Here is a 22197-nt window from a genome sequence, read left to right on the forward strand (position 1 = left end):
TGTTAAAAGGCAGAAAGAGAGAGGTAGAGAAAGAGGGTACAAGTGAAAGATAGATAAATAGATAGATGGATGGATGGATGGATGGATGGAGGGAGGGAGAGAGGGAAGAGAGGCAGAAATGTTATAAGGCAGAAAGAGAGAGGTAGAGAAAGAGGGTACAAGTGAGATAGATAAATAGATAGATGGATGGATGGATGGATGGATGGAGAGAGCGTGTGAGTTTTCCGGAGTTTTCGGCACGGCAACGGTAGAGAATTTAGCCAGGAAGGAACTGCTTGAGTGATTTAAAAGTTGAAATAGAGGAAAGCAATGAGAGGGAAGGGGGATAAGGAGCGAAGGAAAGAGAGAAGGGAGAGGTAGGAAGGGAAGAGAATACAATGGAGGAGAAGGGAAGGAAGTTATGTTTAAGTACCTCTATCTATCGCTCTCCCTTCAGCTTCCATCTCATTAGTTAACAAGGACTGCTTCCATCGTCATATTTAAAAATGTTACTAATATATTCATGATTATCTCGAATTGACTTACGTACACTACAGTTTATTATTATTGTTATTATCATTATCAGTAATAGTAGTAGTAGTAGTAGTAGTAGTATTGCTTTTAATACCTACTACTACTACTACTACTACTACTGCTGCTGTTGCTGCTACAATATGATAATGGCAACCATGATGGTAGAGGAGAAGGAAAACGAGAGATGAAGTAGGAGGAGGAGGAGGAGGAGGAGTAATAAAGAGAGAGAGGTGATGCCGGAAGGATGAGGAAGACGAGTAGTAATTGAGGAGGAGGAGGAGGAAGAGGAGGAGGAGGAGGAGTGTAAACTCGTTTTAGACATAGAACGAGAGAGGAAAGCGACAAGAAATTACTACCTATTACTACTGCTTCTATCATTACTACTGTCACTACAATCTGAACTTCTACTACAGTTACTATTATTACTATTATGCTACTTCTACTATTGCCAGTACATTGACAAGAAGAACAAGGAGGAGGAGGAGGAGGAAGAGAACAAGAAGAAAAACAAGAATAACAAGAAGAAGAAGAAGAAGAAGAAGAAGAAGAAGAAGAAGAAGAAGAAGAAGAACAAGAAGAAGAACAAGAAGAAGAAGAAGAAATAAGAAGAAGAAGAAGAAGAAAACGAAGAAGGGGAACATACACGAAACATCAGACAATGCAAAACACACACACACGTGTACATATATTACTATTAACACGCACATTACACCTGCGTGAAAGAGCGCACGTAGACAGGTGAGGCGCCTCGTGCGTACCTGTGTAGCATGTCTAGTGCAGCTGCAGCCCGTCATCAGTGTGGCGGGCACGAGTGTTAATCCCGGTAAAAGTGCGTCGTACCCTTACCAGGAAAATGTCGTACACTTCTGTTCTTTACACAATCAGATACTCCTATCATGCTATTACATATACGATCCTCTATTACCTATACAATATTATTATATACTCTTTTATTTATTATCTATTACCTATACAATATTATTACTGTTTCTTATACTCTATTGCCAATATAATGTTATTACTCCGTTACTTATTTTCTATTACCTATACAGTGTTATTAGTATGTCACTTATATATATATATATATATTTGTTTTTTTTTCATATACAATGTTATCATTCTATTACTTAAACAACCTGATGCTAATTAACTTCTTATCATCAACTGTTTTGTTCAAAGAAATGTTTACCTTCACTGTATCATCTAGTTATTAAGTCCGGAACACTTCTCGTCGTACCCTTACCAGGAAATGTCGTACACCTCTATTACTTATACAATCTGATGCTCTTAAACTTCAGATAAGCAGTCGTTGTTGTTGTTTTTTTTTTTTTTATACATATATAGAATTGTTTATTTTCACTACATCATCTAAGACACTTTTCGCTTTTATAATCTGATACTCTTCAATACTTATCAGCTTATCAGCTAAGACGTGTGTATGATGATCTGTCTATCTATCTGTCTCCATATTAGTGTCCTCGTCATGCCACTCTGCCTGGCCTCGCAAAACCTGATTGGGCGCGTCCAGGAATTTCATGAAGTCCACGATCATTTTCATCACTATTAGTTTCCTCGTCATTCCGTTTAGTCCTGTCTCGCAAAACCTGAATGGACGTGCCACTCTGAAGGAATTTCATGATGCCCACGATACGTAATTTCCAACATTAAAATCTGTGAAAACATCTTTACTTGTTATCTACCTCAGGCTTAGATTACGAGTATAATGTGGTTTGGCGCAAGTTTACAACATTTTTTTTTTTTAATAATGTAAGGGGGAAAAGAAGGCCCAATGAAGATAACAGTTCCTATGCATGAAGAAGATCCACGTATTATTCTGAGCAGGAAATACGTATTATAACAGACTCCGTTTTCGTATTCCTTATGCGTTCCTTATTCCTTATTCCTTCGCATTCGTTATGGTGTGAACTGGACGGAAAGTTTGAGTCATGCTTGGCGCCTTGGGTGGAGAGAAATGTGGCGCCTGGAGGGGGAAGATGTAAGAGGAGTAGAAGGGGTGATAAAGGGAGGGAGGTGGAGAGGAGGGGGTAGATGTAAGGTAAATAGATGGGGTGATAAAGGGAGGCGGAGAGGAGGGGGCAGGAGAAGTAAGGGTAGTAGAAGGGGTGATAAAGGGAGGCGGAGAGGAGGGGGCAGGAGAAGTAAGGGTAGTAGAAGGGGTGATAAAGGGAGGGAGACGGAGAGGAGGGGACATATGTAGGGAAACAGAAGGGGTGACAAAGGGAGGGAGGTGGAAAGGATTGTGTGAAGTGCGACAGGAAGCGCAGCAGTGATCAGTTTTATTATTTGAAATTAAGTAATCGCTTCATTTAGGAGACTGTTATCATAACTTATAACATTCGACTTTTGAGAGATGTTCTAAGTTATGATGGCTACGACACGCAACTTTATGAAGAATACGGCCCCAGAGAAGGAGGGAGGGAAGGAATAGTATGCTAGCGAAATAAGAAACACAATGATATTTAAAAGTGTTCTAATAATCCATTTTTTTTTAAACCAAGTGTGATAATCAATACAGCGCTTCACTACTTGTAAATGAGAACATGTTTATGATTTGTAATAGCAGAATTAGTAACTGAAACGCCTTTGATCTGTAATGAGGTGTGTTGCTGTCACGTTCACGGGAAGTTCTACACAGTCACTTCACAGCAACACTCACCTTCGGTAATGTGGAATAAGCTGTCCTTCTCAACACTTCCTGCCTTCTTGTGCTGATGATTATGTCTTTCACAACACTTCCCGTCTTCTCGTGCTAATGTTTGGACTGTGTGACCGCATCAATAATCTGCGCCTCACTTCCACGCCCTTGTTCTTGTCAAGCTGCATTACCACTCCAGAGGAACATCCCTTGTCACCACCATGTTAATACTATCTTCTCCTCACCTTATTAATCCCTGGTGGGGTCGGCCGCTCTTATATGCTGTCGCCAGTAACATTGTTGTGCATCCTCTTCCTACTGTTAATACTCTCTTAACAACATACAAACTCTGATTGGGTATTTTCTCCTGTGCTTCAGTTCACCGGCTACAGGGTTTTCATCATACACGAGCACCATACCCCTACACTCGACGCTGCAGTAGGCACGGCAAGCAGACAATAGGTTTTGAACTGTAAACAATACTAGCGGGTTTTCTCTTTTGGTCATTTTTCCTGTGCTTCAGTTCACCGGCTACAGCACTTCCATCACACATGCCACACACAAGCACCATAACCCTACACTCCATGCTCCGGTAGGGACGGGGCACGGCACACAGGTAATGGACTTTAAACTGTAAACACCGCAGCCGTTCACACTTATCCCTCGGCCCGGCCCACACCTGTGTTTCACTGTTTTGGCGCCAAGCTTGACGTCAAGGTTTCTACTGGCGGAGTAATACAATCAAGCGTTGCCTTGTTACCTTTAATTTCACTCGTAATTTTACCCTCATACGTCGCTTATGATGTTACTGGTGAAGTACGGTGTTGTAATATAACAATTACTCTTATTTATATATTTATTCTTTTGGCAATGGATCATGAAACTACATTTAAATAACCAACTGTTCTCTCCAATTCGCTCCTTTCAACCCTCATGCAAGCCTTCGTGGTCGTAGTGACGAAGTAAACAGCGTTGAAATATCACGATTACTTGTGTTGCAGGCTAGACATCATGACACTAATTTTAAATGTCATGCTATCATCTTCCCTCCCCTCTCTTCCACCCTCCCTGTCTTACTCGTTCATCCCCTCTCCCTTCCCTCCCTTCCACCTTTTCTCTTCTCCCCCATTCCCCGTCTATCCCTTCCTTCCTTTCTCTCCCCCATCTATCGCATACAGTACTCCACTCCCTTCCACCCTCCCTGCCTCGCCTCATCCACTGCCTGTCTCTTCCCTCCCTCTCACCCATCCTCCTTTCTCCTTTCCCCTGCCATCGCTCGTTTCTACAATACATAAAGAGATGAAAGCCTCGAGATAGGAGTGAAGTGATGGCAGACAACCCTATTTCTCCCCATTCCAAAACAAGGTCACGGCTCCTTGAAACCAAAACTCCAATCTGTTATGGACTAAGAAAAACAGGTCAGCTGGCGAGGTCTTCTCCCCCTCCTCCCTCCCTTCCCACTATCTGGGGGAGAGAGAGAGAGAGAGAGAGAGAGAGAGAGAGAGAGAGAGAGAGAGAGAGAGAGAGAGAGAGAGAGAGAGAGAGAGAGAGAGAGACAAACATACCCACGCACACAGACATACATAACTCGACTATTTTACGAGAGGAGTATAAAGACAAATACTAAACTAAAATAATAACCAACCTTCCTTCCAATGAGCAACACCAACTAAAACCAAACTGAGAAAAAACACACTACTTCTTAAGATGCCGTATATATATATTAACAGGCCTTGACCAACCTTCCTTACACGTAAAAACAATAACACTACAACAAAACAAAACGAAAAAAAACACACCCTACGTCTTAAGATCCCGTACCTACATACATCCTACATTCAAATGAAGCAACTAAGACACGAATGTACCCAAAACACCCACGCATGTTGAAAGCTAACACGATCCACTAATACCACCACTTCTTACACTCTCCACCGTTCTCTCCCGGTCTTCAATACTACACTGATCTCAATTACTACTCAGCGAGGCATGAAGAAAAACCAGGTAAGAACGATTCAAGCAGGTACACACACAGACAGGCTGGCCACGGGGAGTAATCAGCAGAGAAGGCTCACCGCACCACCTGAGGCCAGCTGGGATTCATTAGCTCCTCCCATGACTCAGGAATTGTTGCGTAGCCTGCGGGAGGAAGAAGATGCGCAACCACACACCAGTGATGCAGATGATAGCTGAGTGAGTGGGGGGATAAAGAAGAGATACAGGTGGATGGAGAAGCGGTGGAGGAAGGATAGGGTAGGGAGGGAGTGGTGGGTGTAAAAGATGTTGGGTGGATTGAAGGGGGAAAAATAAATACTGAGAGGATGGGTGGGAAAATAAAAGGAAGAGGAGATACTGTAGTGTATGAACTGGGTGAAGAAATGAACAGAGTGAAAGGCAAGAACAAGAAGAACATGAAGAGGAGGAAAAAGGAAAGGAAGAGGAGATACTATGTGGACTGGATGGAGAAATGAACAGAGAGTGAACGCCAAGAGCAAGAACAACAAGAACATGAAGAGAAGAAAAAACAACAACAACAACAACAACAACAACAACAACAACAACAACAACAACAACAACGATAGCAGCAACAACAACAACAAAAAACGGCAACAACATTAACATCACAACCACCATCATATTTACCAACACCAAAAACAACAACAACAACACTCCAGGAGAAAAAAAAAAAAAAAGAACAGGAAAGCAAGCAAGGCCATCTCCCTCCTGACACTCCCAACCCAGCTGCCCCCTCGAGACCACCACGGCGAGACAGAGACTTAGTTCACCAATACAAATGTCGCTGCTCGGCCGGGTCCCGCGAGGCGAAGTGGCGGCCAGACGCAGCTTCTGAAGGATGACACAACACAACGGGGGGACTTTTGCTGTGTGTCAAGGATCGCGCTTCTATCAGACACTGGAGCGTAGGGCCAAGGCATGCAGGGGGTCAAGGCAACGAGTGACACGGACCACCCCGCATCAGGACCTTAGAGAGACGGCTTTTGATAGTTATGGCGCCTGTACAATGAAGTTATATGCCTCCTGCTAGCGTTACCAGACACCGCTATCTCTTCCACTAAATTCAAATAGCGATGATTTCTGATTGAGCTGAGGTGCAAAAACAATAAAGTCATAACTGTGCCAGCTAGGGTTACGAAAAACTATCGTGGGACAGGTAACTTCTGGGTTATGGCGATGAGACAGTGAGGTCATATGGCGGCGGGTTATAGGATCACGAGAGAGCGCTACCTCCTCCACCAAAAAAAAATAAATAAAATAAAAAAAAATTACTGTGGCCTAGGATACGTTTTGATTGAGTTATGGCGTCGCAATAACAAGGTCATATGGCGCCGGTTATAGGGTTACGAGAGAGCGCTACCTCCTCCACCAAAAAGAAAAAGAAAAAGAAAAAAAACCGTGAGCCAGGATACGTTTTGATTGAATTATGGTGTCGCAATAACAAGGTCACATGCTGACTAGGGTTACGAAAGACCGTTTACCTCCTCCACCAAAAAACTAGCGTGGGACAATGATCTTTTAGTCAGTTATGGCGTTGGCTAGGCTCACAAGGGAGCGCTACCTCTCCCAAGAAGAAACTACCGTGCGCTAAGACTGAGCCTGCACGATGTAACAGTGACACGTAAGAGTAACAAGTTAATAATACAGCTGTTACAGCTATTCAAGCCATGGTTCTATTAACAGTGAAGATTCTCGTGTTAATGTACGGTCATTGTCGCTTAAATGCAAGTAATTAGTCGATGGTGGCCCAGTATTCCTCGATTATAGGAGAGTTCCGTTTTCTTAACACGTGTTGATCGTCATCTGAAGAGTTCGTCTGTAATGCAGCGCGAGGCAGCCCACTCTGCCCGACTCTGGACTGGACGGCCGTCCTCAAGGCCGCCACACAACCATAAGAGTATCTCTGCAGCGTGACCATCCAATATTAACAGAAAGCGGTAAATGAAGTAATGGACGGCGGGGAGGCGCGGCCATCAGAGGGTGAGGGAAAGTGGTGCAGGCCGGGAGGAGGGAGCACCACCGGGTATAGGCAGCGAGGCCATGTCCTTGAGGCCCACCGCCTGAGACTGTATGACTAGACTAGAGACTCTAGCCTGGTAGGGAATGGCGGTACTTTGAGAGAAAAATGGCGGCGGAAGTGAACTGGACGAGGTATGTTAGCCGCGCCTGAGAGCTGTCCGCCACGCCGTCTGGCAGTGGCAGACCCGCGCCACCACCACCACCATCACCACCTTGGCAAACCAGTGAAGGAATCCAGTGAATGTGTTTGACTTGAGTTTGTTCAGCATTTCAGCACCGCACCTTGAAGAGAGGTGCAAACTGAGTGTCAGGCTTAGTATATCAAACATTTAGGTGGCTTGAACGAAAAGGAACTCCTTGCACCACACGGTGCTGTGAGAGCATTAAAATTTACGGTCTGAATAGTCCCCAGTTATGCTGACCTCGTGCCGCGTCTGTAGGAGACAAGAGATGCCAGGAAGCGCTGACAGACTATTTGTGAATCCGCGATTTGGCAGTCAAGACGAGAGGAGACCTAGGAGCAGATGGGCTTGTTCCACCCACGCGAAGGAAGTGACCATGGCGGCGACAGTTAAGGGAAGGACGAAACAAAACCTTTGCAATACTGATGACTCCCCGACTGACCACCTGGCAGCCACTCGCCGCGCACGCACATTCGTTGACAGTCATACAAAATCCAGTGAGCTGATTCACCGCCACGCCGTCTGTAAGTGTAAAGGTATTCTCGCCAAGGCAGCTGTATGTTGCTCTCCCTTCACCACGTTTGTCCCCAGGAGGGAAGAAGGATGAGGGTTGGCCTGACACGCCACTCTAGCTGTCCGTCATATACCTACCGAGACTTCATTTCGGTCCGTGTTTTTTTTTTTTTTTTCACTGACTTGCAACACACACACACACACACATGCACCATGCATCCAGGAGGAAGTACTATATGTCCCCAGCAAATATGGGTTGCTAACAATATCAAAATACGACACAAGAACATTTTAGCACGTCCACCGTAAGAGTTCCTATCAAGCAACGCCGAAGTGGAAACACCCGCCACGAAGAAGCAACAAAACTCACTCCCGCGGCGAGGACAACCCGGCGGTGACAGCTGCAGGCCCGCCCGCCACCCACTCCGGCCCGCGCGGCACCACCTTTGCCGGGCCAAACAGCAGTGCACTGACAACAATCTTAACACTATGAGATGAGCGATATGCAGATTCACTTTGCTTCTACCAGACGTCTCCCCCGCCCTCCGGAGAACCGCAGCGAGGAGGATGACTCAACGCGGCCTCTCCCCAGGACACGTGGGCATCCCCTCCTCTCCTCCTCCCCCGGGCCAGGAGTGACGGCCAGGCAGCGGCGGCATAGAGGCCGCCGTGAAGGCCGTCTGCCGCCGCCGCGAGGGGAGGCGGGGCAGGGCGGGGAGCGGTACGTATGGGGGAGAGGGGTAAACGCAAACAATACCCAGGCCGCGAGCAACACACGCGTCAAGTGGAACACCTGACGCTGCTGAACTGAGCCCCCCCAACTCCCTCTAGCAGACGGGAGGGTGGGCGGATGCCAGGCCTGAGGGCCAGCTTACGTGACACGGCCTCGCCTTGGCCAAGGTATTACTATAGTCGCGTGCAGTGTCGATCGCGAGCTTCGGGTCAGGCCAGGTCAGGCGTGCCCGGACCGTGCCGCCCCACTCATCCCTTACTGACAGACCTTACTGAGAGTGTCATGGACATGGCCTTACCTCCTCGTTGAGTCCTAGCTGAGCGGCGGCAGCAGGAAGCAGCAGCAGCAGGGCCAGCAGGGCGCCCTGGCCTCCCCTGTGCGGCATGGTGGTCGCGCCGCGCCGCCCCGCACACTTCACACACGCGCTTATAAACACACTTCTTGGTCCACGACTAAAGGGCGACGGAAGGCGCCGTACCTCACATTTTGGGTGACTGCTAAATCACGTCTAACAAACAAAATTAAATTGCATAGTATTCAGAGATTGAAGGAAGAGTTGAGGGAGCACAAGTGTCAAGGCTGAGGGTAGAGTATGCGTGTCTCCTCACCCCGGTGTCTAGCTAGGCACTGATGCTCTGCTCAGTCTGCTGCCCGAGCCGCTCGCGGCTCGCCGCCTGCCTGTCTGTCTCGTTGCCTTTCTCATAGCCTAACTCCGACTCTCCGACATCCTAAATGTTGACAATTCATGCTTTTACCTGTCGTAATTTTTACAAGAAATTTTCCTCCCTTATTTCGACATGTTTAGCTACATCTACTCGTCATTTACATGTTTACAAGTCTCAGTAACTTTTATTGTTTCATTATCTTGGCGCTATACCAGGCAGGCATTAGTGTCCTTGCCTCCTGTCCATTTCATTGAGAGGCGTCGGCCAGGGGCTTCAAGTGGTAAACAAGACTGTCCACAGCAACACTCCTCAGGATGGTGGGACGCTGTCATTCTCAGAAACTCCAACTTCCTGTGTGTACAACTAGGCCACTCTGCCGCAGTCTTCAGAGTAACAGTAATCTGGTTTTCACCTTGATTTGTTCCAACCCTTCTTAAGACAGTATGCTCTTATATAAAAGGAAGACAAAACCGAAAAGCTGTGGGGTGGGCAGATGACAGATCGCTTCGTGGAAAGTGACGCTGACTGGCGTCACAACGTCTCTGTGCGCTGCTTACTTAGTTGCTGACAAGTACACTGTGGCCCGCGCCTCCCCGCGTCACACTCACGGCATGTCTTTTTAAAGTGTGCCGCGTGACGTCAGCAAGCTAACTAACATTGTCTCGGGAAGGAGGGCGGTCGCTGGTGGCTGGACTGGCCCATGTATGCTGGTTACTGGTCACTCACGCACGTTAATCAGACCCTAGCCCCGAGTTACAGCCTTGCCCTTGGTGTCTTCTTGTCTCATACTAATGCTACGCTTGAAAGTAATTACAAGCTTAACTTTATAAATGCCGAGGCTGCATTTGTTACATTCCTTCAGCATGCCATCCTCACACAGCCTCCCTCATCTGTTTTAATAGTCTTTATTAAGTAACATGCAATTATTTAGTTTGGAGTTTTTCTTCGATTTATTCACTAACTGTATGATACATGATTTGGTGTAGATTTTTGTTATATCCTACTTTCTTATTTCTGTATTACCCGGTTCCTTGCAACATCTCTTAATGTGGCGCATAATAGCAAATATTAACATGTGTTGCATATTGACACGCCAGCACTGAAGGACATCAGCCGCGGCAAGCAACAACAGGAGACTAGACCTCAGCAACAACGCTCGTTTTCAAATTCAAAATCAACAGAATAACAGCGGTGTAGGATAATGGTGAAGGGAAGGGGGACGAGTGCTTTGCGTGTGTTCTTGATTCTCGTGTTTTATCTTTTCTTATTTTTCTTTTATTTGGTTATTCATTTATTTTACTCTACGGTAATAAGGACGAGTGCTTTACCTGTATTCCTGTTCCTCGTGTATTATCTTTTCTTATTTTCATATATCTATCTATATTATCTATTCAATTATTTATTCTTATTTATTTGTTTATTTATATTTTACTATGGTAAGGAAATGAATATGAGTGCTTTTATCTTTACTTTTTTTCATAATTGTTTTTTTTTTAGAGGTAGGCCACGTAATCTCTCTTTGTTGTTTAATGTTTACCCTTTGTCAGCACTGTGGTTGCAGTCTGCTTAATCTCTCTCTCTCTCTCTCTCTCTCTCTCTCTCTCTCTCTCTCTCTCTCTCTCTCTCTCTCTCTGACGTATAATGGTGCAAAACATGACTAATACCTGTGTTTTTATGCATAATTATTCCTGGCTGTCGTACATACATAAATTATTGTAAAATGTATGAAGTGTATTTCAGATGCACGAGTAGTGCAGCACTGAAAAATTCCGCCGTAGGGTAAGGGTATTTATTTATTTATATTTTTTTTTACTTTTTATTTATTTTTTTTTATTTGGTGTAATAATATGCGAAAGCGTGAGCAGTAGGCGTTCGACTAAGAACCTGAAATTGAAAATAAATAAATAAATAAAATCGCTCTCGGTCCTTCTTCTTTTTTTTTCCTGGGGCTCTTAACCAGTCTGAAGAGCTACATCTGGACTCTCTAAAGACTGTGATACTGCATTATAACATAATAATAATAAGGATAAGAATAAGAATAAGAATATGTCTACAAAAGCTGGCAATCCTTCACGGGGTGGCCCAGACAAGTGCCACAAACACACACAATTAACCGCAAGAGATAGTCTCATGGACCACCGTACTATACCCCACAGCAGCTTAGGTATACTGCAGCTGGCCACATGCATCCATAGCAAGGCCCGACACCATACGCTGATTTACCTTCCTTCACAATTAGACTGTTCCCTACTCTGCTTACTCCAATCCTCAAACCACAGCGGGTACAAGGTACTTCCTATGGAGGGCTCCGCATCCTAACTGGGTCCATATGCCAATGGGTCATGCCAAGTGATTATCTTCAAACTAATTATTTCTACACTAATGGAGAGTGCCACCTTTTCTGAAATGGAGATTAAGCAACAGACTGAGCATGAAAGGTTCAAAAGTAGGGTATGGATTCAAGAATAATGGCAGCTTCTGAGAGATACATGCCTTGATTTCGTTATTTCCTTCCTTCCTTCATTCATTCATTCATTTTTCCCATCCTTCTCTCATTCATTAAAAATCTGTCAATCTCCTTTTAACAATGAAATCTTTTTGACTGCCTTCCTTCATTCATCCTATTCTTCTCTCAGTCACTGACAATCTTTCCACCTCATTTGTTTACACATAGACATCTTTCCTTATTAACTGATGTGTGAATGTAAAGGATGGTGTCCTTGGCCAGCTTCATATTCCAGTGACTGCACCAAAGAATATCTTCACAGTGATGACAGTCCTAAGTCTTCAAGGGAAGGCACCGATGACACTGGCATTGATTTCATGAGTAATGCCAACCCTTGAAGACAATTGTATAAAGAAAAGAAATATGCTGGAGAAAACACAGTCTCAAGGCTTTAAGAGAAATTAAGCAAGTTGTACGATAAGAGATGATATTAGCATTATGAGCAATATCAACTCATGAAGACAAGCGTATAAAAAAAGAGGAAAAGAAATCGTGAAAAAATTACTTTGATTAAAAAAAAAAAAAAAAAAGAAAGAAAAGATGAAAATAGGTGAAAGGTTCAACTATCCACCATATCCATGTACCAGTACTCCTATGAATAAAGCTTTCTTCAGCCACTGAAGTTGGTTGGCAGTTGGTGAACATTCTTGGTTATACACATACAACCCAACAACATCCAAGAACACTACTTACAACTATTAACATCAATGAATCATGTTGTTCTGAAACCATTAAAGTCAGTCTGTCCATGCTGCAGTTATGTGCCTCCCTTCAGCCCTTCACACTTCTTACACATATTTTTCTTCCTGTGAAGAAATCAAAATACCAAGAGACCTGCAAATTGTGGCACAGCATAGAAGAAAAATGTACTTAACTGTGTTATTTTGTTATTTCTGATAGTTAATTCTTCTTTACTTGAGAATAGATGAAATATGATCAAGTGAGCCTGCCTGGCTGTCTTGACTGGCTGCCACACTAATACTGTGTACTACATCAAGCTTATGTGTGGCCTCTTATTCAATGAAATGCACTGTGTGGGAGCTCATGGAACTTACTTTTACACACACAGTTCTTCACAAACAATACATGCTATTGGAATTAGTTAGCGGGAAAAAAATACATGTATAAAAATTATTTTATTATCACGTATGACCAAGATGGGCGTAATGCTTAAAAGAATACACCAAAATGTAGGCAGTTATGACAATCTTCAGTTGACGAATGCTCGGCGAGACACTGTTATAAGGCAATGAACATTCTTGCCTTCTAGTAATATTGCAACATGACACCACTAAGCGCCCTTCTAGGTGCTGGACAACTGCCTTAACAGCTACCACCATCACACCTCATGTTGCCAAGAAGGCCAACACCCTCACCCCACACACACACAATGTGCAGCCAAGGGTATTCTTCTTGCTTATTTTCTTACAGTTGCTCTCAGCCTCAACAAGATGTGCTTCCTGTTAAGCTGACATCTGCACCTCATCAAATGATGGCAACAGTCTTGCAGCCAACAGATGAGGCAGGTGAGCGCCACTGCACTAACTGTCAGCAGCAAAAACGGCAACATTATGTCAAGCAGCTCTTCTGAGTCACTGCAGGACCAATGATAAGACAAAGTTTCTAGAGATATTCAATGACATGCTGTAGCTCATGACTTGGAGTCATGAGTCCTCTACAAGTTGGTGACCCAGCACAGTTAACCCGAGCAACACAGCAGGTGGACACACCAAAACACTTCACTACATAAAAATGTACAAAACTTGCCTTTATACACACTTCAGCTCATGCAAGCCAGGCCCAGGATGCAACCCCTCCAAAGAATTTTGCAGAACTTCAGTAGATATGTTAATATTTTAAATTACTTTCATATGATATAAAAGTAGCCTATAAAATTAAAATGCTTTATGATTTTTTTTTATTCTGTGTTCTGGTCTCAATACCAGATTATAAAACAACCTTGAGTTATATCAAAGACAAATTGTAGGTGCATTTTTTTTTATTTATCCCCATGCAAATTTCCAAAATTTTATTTTCAATTGCACCCAGTGACCAGCATCCTCACAGCATGATGAGCAGCACTACTACAGATAATATCAACAGTAATCAGTCAGCCCTGGCCAGCATGGTGCTGCTCAGGACCATCCTGGCCAGGAGTTGTAATGGAGATCCATTACTTCAGACCCAACATAACACCAACAGGACTGCTCTTAGGAAGTAACCTCACAGAGGATAATCCCTCTTCCTTTGTAACCAGAAAGGATATTTCTTGGTTAATACAGACAAAGGTACATCATAAACTCAAGACTCAGGCTGCCCCTCCCTCAAGGCTCCACAGGGCCACAGCCCTGAGCCTCCAGCAGGAACACCTCAGTCAGGGTCCACAGGGACACATGCACACATGCACACTCACAAACACACACCCTTCATGTGAATATTGTCACACATTGTCATCATATACAAGAGTTGATCTCAGGATATATGCAGCTACAACAGAAAAAATATCAGTCAAATTACCTATTAAGTGATGAGAAAATTCATATCAACAGACTGTAGTCATCCTGACTGTCTTTCTACATTTGCATACAGTAAAGAAAAGCACACAAATAAAAGCCTTTTCTCATGTTGCTGGAAACCACTGTGAGTTTCTTTAAAGGTCTTTGAGCAGATACTTGGCTCCTTCTCTTCCTCCTCTGTCAGCCCTGAGCTGAGCACCATCCTGAAGGTTTCGTTGAGCATGTGTGTCCTGCAGAAGGCTGTGTGTGTGTGTGTGTGTGTGTGTGTGTGTGTGTGTGTGTGTGTGTGTGTGTGTGTGTGTGTGTTTATCTATCCTGCAACAGCCACAGCAGAATGCTGTAAATGTCCTGCAACACTGATGGCAAGACAATGAGCATCCTACAACAGGATGCAGTTCATGTCCCACAGCAGCCAGTGAAAATCAGCCTGAAAATCATCAAAACAAAATTTCCAAATAACTACTAGGAGTTGACAAACAAATAAAAGGAAGTACAGCCACTGCATGTAACAGCTTCCATATCAAAATGAGGAACTACGACAAACAATTTTTGCCAGGGCAGTAAATGCTGCTCGGGATAAATCACGTTTCTGCTTGAGGTTCTGATCCCTGTTGATCCTCTCTACAAGGCACTGAGGTCATCATCCTTAATAATAAAAATAATTATGATTAAAAGCCTATTAGTCTTGCTGCTCACCTAACCCCACACCTGAACATTCCATCAGGTGTCTACACATCTGCATCATCAAAACATAAGTTATTGCCACAATTTCTGGATTTCATGCCAAAATTCATACCCAATTTCTTTAAACCATACTCTTAAATAAGAAAAGTGTCATGAGGTAAGATTTCCATAACTTTCTGAGACCATTTCTGAAATAGAAAGCAGCTTTCAACCTAATTATTCTGCCTGAGCCTCTCATTGAGGACTACTGAACACAGGCTGAGCACTGCATTAGGGGAACACACTCCTCTCAGGTGGGGAGAAATATCACAGACTCATAAGTTCCTGGTTGTGGCTGCCATCAAAGCTCATTCACTGAACTAAAACATAACTTTAAATTAAAATCAAATGACATTATAAGATTATTGCAAACTGACACATTGCACACACAAAATAATCTCTTGAACCTATATGCATAAAAAAAGAAAAGAAAGAACAAAAATTCAAGCTTAAATTCCTGCAATGTTTGAATTGAAATTAATACAACTGTCTTTAATGACATCCATTCATAGTAGGAAGAAAGTGGACTTGTGATATATAGAGAGACAGCCCTAAGGGACCACAGCCACAGCCATGTGATCCTGGCAAAAGGAAACAAAAGCACTTGTGCATGTTGCCATTCCTGAGTTTTTTGGGCTGAAAATTTAAATGTGACTTCTGAAGTACTGATCACTTGTTATGATGTGAACTGAGATATGACATTGAAAGAGGAAACATATCACATTATATTGCTGCAGACAGCATCAAGTACCACTTTGTGGGACAAACAAGCATTACTTGGAAATGTAAATCTCTTGAAGGTAGATTAATGTAACTAAAAATGTTCTGGGCAACTAAAGACTGCCAAAGGACTCTCTTCTTGTCTCTCTTCCTTCTCTTCCACTGGTGGAGAGTCTGGTGTGAGTTAAGATCTGAAACACACTGCCATCAGTTGTTACCACCATTACCACCACCACCAACATTACAAGCCTAATGTTGTTTTCTAAGCAAAAGTTCGTCACACTTCTTACCAATAATGTTTTACTTCAACTGCAGAAATCTTCCTGAGAGACAACAGAGGCTGTGAGAGGAGGCAGTGGGCTGGCAGGAGGAGTGGCAGTGCTGGCTTGAGCAACCTTGTAGTGTCATTGGCCTTGCAGTGAGATGCTGGGCTGGAGATCATTATTGGTTGAGCAAGGTTCTCAAGAGGGTGGAGCTCCCTAGCCTCACCTAACAAGGCTGATGCAAGGATGGAGTTCCCCATCCTCATCTTGCAAGGCTCAGTTGTCTCCTGTTGTTATCAGAAGACAAATCTTTGATCCTTATACCTGAAAACTTGATTTAGAGGATCAAAACTGACACAACCTCCATCAGGATTGGCCATTTCATCCTCAGTGTACTTGGCAGTGATTTTTTTCTTGACTAAGGAACTGGCACAGGAGCCTTGCTACTCATCACATCCTCCAGCTGCTGTCTACACACATGTTTGGCCTCCCCAGTGAAAGCCTTCAAGATTCATATCTACTATTAACCACTTCTGAGTTCATGTTGACTTAAAAAGTTCTTTTGTAGCATATTCCAAGGCATGGACAATGCAAGAGTTCTGAATGATTCAGCTGAATAAAAGTATCACTCACCTCACCAACAGCCAAGCTGCATGCCAAAGATAAAGTTAAAACACTACAAATGACTGTTATCTTAAGTCAGTCACTCACATGGGATCTCTCTCTCTCTCTACAATATCATTACAGTAGCAAGTCATTGTCTCTATCCATTCACATTCACATTCTTGCTTCTTGTTAGCTTCCACCATGTGCCTTCTTGTACACTGTACTCATCAAGTCCTTGCGGCCTAGTGCTTGGCGTCCTGTCAATCCCACTGGTGAGGGAATGGCGAAAACTCCGAAAGTTGGGCCACCGTGGAGCTGTGGACAGAAAACTATCATGAAGAAGCAGACAAAGGTTGGGAGAGACTTATAAGTATTAATGCTGTTTGCTCAGTGGAAGAATTAAACACTAAAATAATTCTATTACTTTATTAACAAAGAAAGAGATATTAAAATACAAAATTGGGCACTTTAGGGACAATAATTCAAAATAAATTTTTTAATTTGTTACTATGCATTCTGAGGGTAATAGATTTTTTTTTTTTTTTTTGCCTTCCTATGAGGATACATCAGGGTTGATAAAAAGGAATGTATGTAATCAATCTTTCTTGAACACAAAATATTATGCCTGTACTAACACTTATTAAAAATATTCCAAGGGAAATGGGTCAACATGACTTTCTGTACAATAAACATAATTCAATTCCTCCACAGTTGCTGCTGACTGACTGCTACCTTTCCTATCCCTTCGGCATTTAAAAATACCACTAGGAAAGGCTTATACTACAGTTCAGATGCCCCACACCCCTTCAGACCCAACAATCAGCCAGGAGGTTTGCACACTGCACAGGATGCAAGTTAAAAAGCATTAATAAAAAATACACTTGAAAAGGTATGCTAATTAGCTCTCATCAGCACTATATTAGCATCAGCTTAGGGCACATGCATTTTTCTACAAACAGTGTGTTGCTGATAAAAATAGCAGCCACATGCAGAGGTTCATTACAATTTAAAAATTAAAGATCTTTGTCCACCTTCAAAAAAGCATAGCATGCCTGAGGGGGCAGTTATTACTGAGAGAGAGAGAGAGAGAGAGAGAGAGAGAGAGAGAGAGAGAGAGAGAGAGAGAGAGAGAGAGAGAGAGAGAGAGAGAGAGAGAGAGAGAGAGAGAGAGAGAGAGAGAGAGAGAGAGAGAGAGAGAGAGAGAGAGAGAGAGAGAAACTACTACTACTACTACTACTACTACTACTACTACTACTACAACAAACTACTACTAGAATGAGACAGACAAACAAATATTTTGATCATTGAATAATCTTGTATTAGTGAAAAATTATTATTATTATTTTTTATTATTATTATTATTATTATTATTATTATCAAAATTATTATTATTATTATTATCATTATTATTACTACTACTACTACTACTACTACTACTACAGACACAAAGACATTTTAATTTAGTTTGTTATAAGTTACAAAGACTACTACTACTACTACTACTACTACTACTACTACTTTCAGCACTATAAGTAAGTTTACAATGCACTATTCCCTCCTTGCAGATTATAAGTAACTATTTAAATATATAAGTAGAAATTCACTATTACTACTACTACTAATATTATTATAAGTAATTTAGCAATATATAAGCACTTAGATTACTACTACTACTACTACTACTACTACTACTACTACTACTACTATTACTACTATTTTTCTCCTCCTTTCTACGTGACCAAATCTTAATCTTACTACTACTGCTACTATTACTACTACTACTACTACTACTACTACTAGGCAATTGTAGGGAAACACTTAGGTTAAAATACCACTTGTGCACTTATTTAAATAGATAAAGTGGTAGGTACTGCTGCTACTACTACTACTACTACTACTACTACTACTACTACTGCTACTACTACTACTATTAATGCTTTGCTTCTGCCACTACTGCTACAACTACTACTACTATTTCTACTATTAATGCTTTGCTTCTGCCACTACTACTACTACTACTACTACTACTATTAATTGTATTTTGCAGGTGATGGTTTAATAAATTAGGTAATTCCAGTTATAGTTTTATACAAAAATTACTTACATTATTATTATTATTATTATTATTATTATTATTATTATTATTATTTTGAATTATTTGTAAATGATATAAATAGTACTAATAATTATTTACATATAGACAGAATTATTTATTTATGTAAATATTAAATGTATATAATTATTTGTAGTGCTATAATATAACACAGCTGCTGCTGCTGCTACTACTACTACTAATACTACTGCTACTTCTACTCTTCTTCTTCTTCTACTACTACTACTACTACTACTACTACTACTATTACTACTACTACTACTATTACTACTACTTCTTCTTTACTACTACTTCTTCTTCTCCGTCCAGGAGCTGTGAGCAGTCAGTGCGGCGTGAGCTCAGCTGACGGCTTGTTAACCTATAAACGACCCTTCAATATTCGCCTAAATTTCTAACTGTTTCCAGACTCAGATGTAAACAAAACCTAAAAAAAAATAAATAAATAACCACAAAAAATACCTAAATAACGAACAAAAAAACTTTAATAAACTGCTACAAGACACTACAGGGAGGAGGATAATGGTGCTGGGAAGGCAGTAAGGCTGACTGAGGGTAGGCTGGCAACGCTGGGCTTACCTTACATACTCATGGCTGTCTGGTGTTGCGTGGCGGTACTTGGTACAGGGAGAAGCAGCTGGGAATACGGAAAAAAAACTTATCACCGGAGTGCGTCCTCCCAAGTGCCACCTGTCTCCGCTCCTCCACCCTTTCCCTACACACACACACACACACACACACGTTGACATGTTATCAAGTAATAATTCAAATAATATAAATACCTTCACTCCCTCACTGTCCTTTCCCCACTGAACACTCCCTACGTGATTATGATTGCAAATTTTACTCACTGCTGTACCGTGTCACCTCAGCAAACGGACGAACCAGCGCAGGATAGGCTCAACTAAAATGCTCATTCTCTTTCTCTCTCTCTCTCTCTCTCTCTCTCTCTCTCTCTCTCTCCAACACCCCAAAACTCATCCAAACACACACCCAAAAACACTCTTAAAACATCCAAAACACTCAATAACACAGGGTACACCCTAAACACATCCAATCACATCCAAAACACCCTTACACACACTCAAACACACCCAAACGCTCCCAAAACACACACACACACTCTAATACGCTCAAAAGACCCCGCACACACCCAAACGCATCCAAAACATCCCTCCACACACACTCAAATACACTTAAAAGACCCTGCACACACCCAAAACGACCCCCACACACACCCAAACGCACCTAAAACACGCCCACACACACTCATTTACACTCAAAAGACCCCGCACACACCCAAAGGCATCGAAACTACTCCTACACACACTCAAATACACTCAAAAGAACCCGCACACACCCAAACTCTTCCAAAACACCACCACACACTCAAATACAATCAAGACACCGCATACACCCAAACGCATCCAAAACACCCCCACACACATTCAAATACACTCAGAAGACCCCGCACACACCGAAACTCACCCAAACCACCCCCACACACACTCAAATACACTCAAAAGACCCTGCACACACTCGAAACACCCCCACACACACTCAAATACACCCAAAAGACCCTGCACACACCCAGCCCCCCCCTCTACACACACACACACACACACACACACACACTCAAATACATTCAAAAGCTTTTCGTCTTATAATGGAAAGTGTTGAAATATTGGGTGGGGTTTTCTCTCTCTCTCTCTCTCTCTCTCTCTCTCTCTCTCTCTCTCTCTCTCTCTCTCTCTAATCTTAATGTTTATTGTCACCCTTGACATCAACAAGTAACAGAAAACAAGAATATAGATGAAATAACAAGTTTTCATTAAAAAAAAAAAAAAAAACGGAAAATAAAAATAAAAATATAAATAGATAAATGATCCTTGTAAGTACTTAGACACACTTACAAGTAATAATAAATAAATAAACTGGATATTAAGTCGAAGAAATGAAAAAAAAAATTGGAAAATATATATAAAATTAAACATTGCCATTATGAAAACGAGCGAAAAATAAAGAAAATAAATAAATGATCTTAAAAAATAATGATATATAAATAAACTGAACATAAAATCGAAAGAAAAATATAAACAAACAAACATTCCATTATAAAAACGAACGAAAAATATTGAGAAAAGAAAATATCCCTTAAAATAATGAATAGATAAATAAATTGATTATAAAACGAAAGAAAATGAAAATTCTCTCTCTCTCTCTCTCTCTCTCTCTCTCTCTCTCTCTCTCTCTCTCTCTCTCCAGGGTGACTGTATCTGTCTCTAGGGTGTTGACAAGGGCGGCGAGGCAGGGCCCAGTCACCCCTGCCCTCTGTAAGCCCTGTATTGCATTGTCACGTGCCACTCCTCCTCCACTAACTTCCAACCCAATCTTGCGAAGCCTGCTAAACTCCCGCCCACTTCCAGCCCCGCTGCTACTTCTATTGGTATAATAGCGGTTGTAGTGGTGGTTGTGGTGATCGTGGTGGTAGTAGTAGTAGTAGGAGGAGGAGGAGGAGGAGGAGGAGAAGGGTAGTAGTAGTAGTAGTAGTAGTAGTTAGTAGTAGTAGTAGTAGCAGTAGTTAGTAGTAGTAGTAGTAGTAGTAGTAGAAATGACGAGAAAATTATGAGAATGATAATAATAGCAATAACAATAACGATAATAATAATAATAATAATAATAATAATAATGATAATAATAATAATAATAATAATAATAATAATAATAATAATAATAATAATAATAATAATAATAATGATAATAATAATAATAATAATAATAATAATAATAATAATAATAATGATAATAATGATAATAATGATAATAATAAACTATTACTACTACTACTACTACTACTACTACTTACGTGCAGGGGAGAGACCAAGAGGGGGAATGCCAGTACTTCTACTACTAAAATACTGTTAAACAGGAGTGAAAATTTATAAATGTGTACCCTTTAGATTATCGAATTAGTTTTCTTTAAAGTATGAAAGAAAACGGAGTCAATGGTAAACTCACCTCAGCATCACTCACAGAGAAATACGACTAAAAAGAGCACGTATTACTGCCAGAAGGCGGCGAAGGTTGTTTCAGAGCCACACGATGACACGAATCGTTTATTGAATCCGGCCAAAATCTGAAGAGTTACATTAATGTTCAAAGACAATGTTGTAGATGAATAACTGGTGCAATACAGGTATGCTTGTGCACGTTACTTAGAGAATAATGCATTCTTACAGAGACAGTTGTTAAACTTGCGTGTTTTGGGTGTTGGAGTGATCGCTAAGTAACGCGCACGCCCTTTCTGACAGGTGTTCTAGGTAGGTGTATCTACTTGTGTCTGTGCAGCAACACACGTCCTCCCTGCACGAGTGTCCTCAGCAAAGTGTCCCTACAGTCCTCAGTTAGTGCCTGGGTTCCTACACTGCCCATCGTTATCCATTAGCGAGGGTAGTA

At 42.0% G+C, this 22197-nt stretch overlaps 1 protein-coding gene and 1 long non-coding RNA gene across 6 annotated transcripts in view; both read right to left on the reverse strand.

The window, feature by feature from the left end:
* Window positions 1–9334, reverse strand: part of LOC135104539 (SPARC-related modular calcium-binding protein 1-like) — a 150685-nt gene extending 141351 nt beyond the window's left edge. For 2 of the 4 annotated variants that reach the window (XM_064012130.1, XM_064012114.1), the window contains exon 1: window positions 8931–9329. In XM_064012130.1, the coding sequence (XP_063868200.1) occupies window positions 8931–9017 (87 nt within the window). In that variant the 5' untranslated portion in view covers window positions 9018–9329. Of the gene's footprint in view, window positions 1–8930 lie in introns of all 4 variants that reach the window. The other 2 variants (XM_064012122.1, XM_064012129.1) reach the window with 2 other exon arrangements.
* Window positions 9335–12924: 3590 nt separating this feature from the next.
* LOC135104510 (uncharacterized) lies at window positions 12925–20303 on the reverse strand. 2 transcript variants are annotated; one of them, XR_010270465.1, is made up of 3 exons: window positions 19593–20303; window positions 19321–19378; window positions 12925–16946 (listed from the first exon to the last, which is right to left on the reverse strand). It is a non-coding gene; the product is annotated as an uncharacterized LOC135104510 (long non-coding RNA). The 2 variants fall into 2 exon arrangements; XR_010270464.1 differs by lacking the exon at window positions 19593–20303 and having other exon boundaries at window positions 19321–19582.
* Window positions 20304–22197: the final 1894 nt, after the last annotated feature.

The sequence above is a fragment of the Scylla paramamosain genome, chromosome 1 (genome assembly GCF_035594125.1).
Source record: "Scylla paramamosain isolate STU-SP2022 chromosome 1, ASM3559412v1, whole genome shotgun sequence".
NCBI lineage: Eukaryota > Metazoa > Arthropoda > Malacostraca > Decapoda > Portunidae > Scylla > Scylla paramamosain.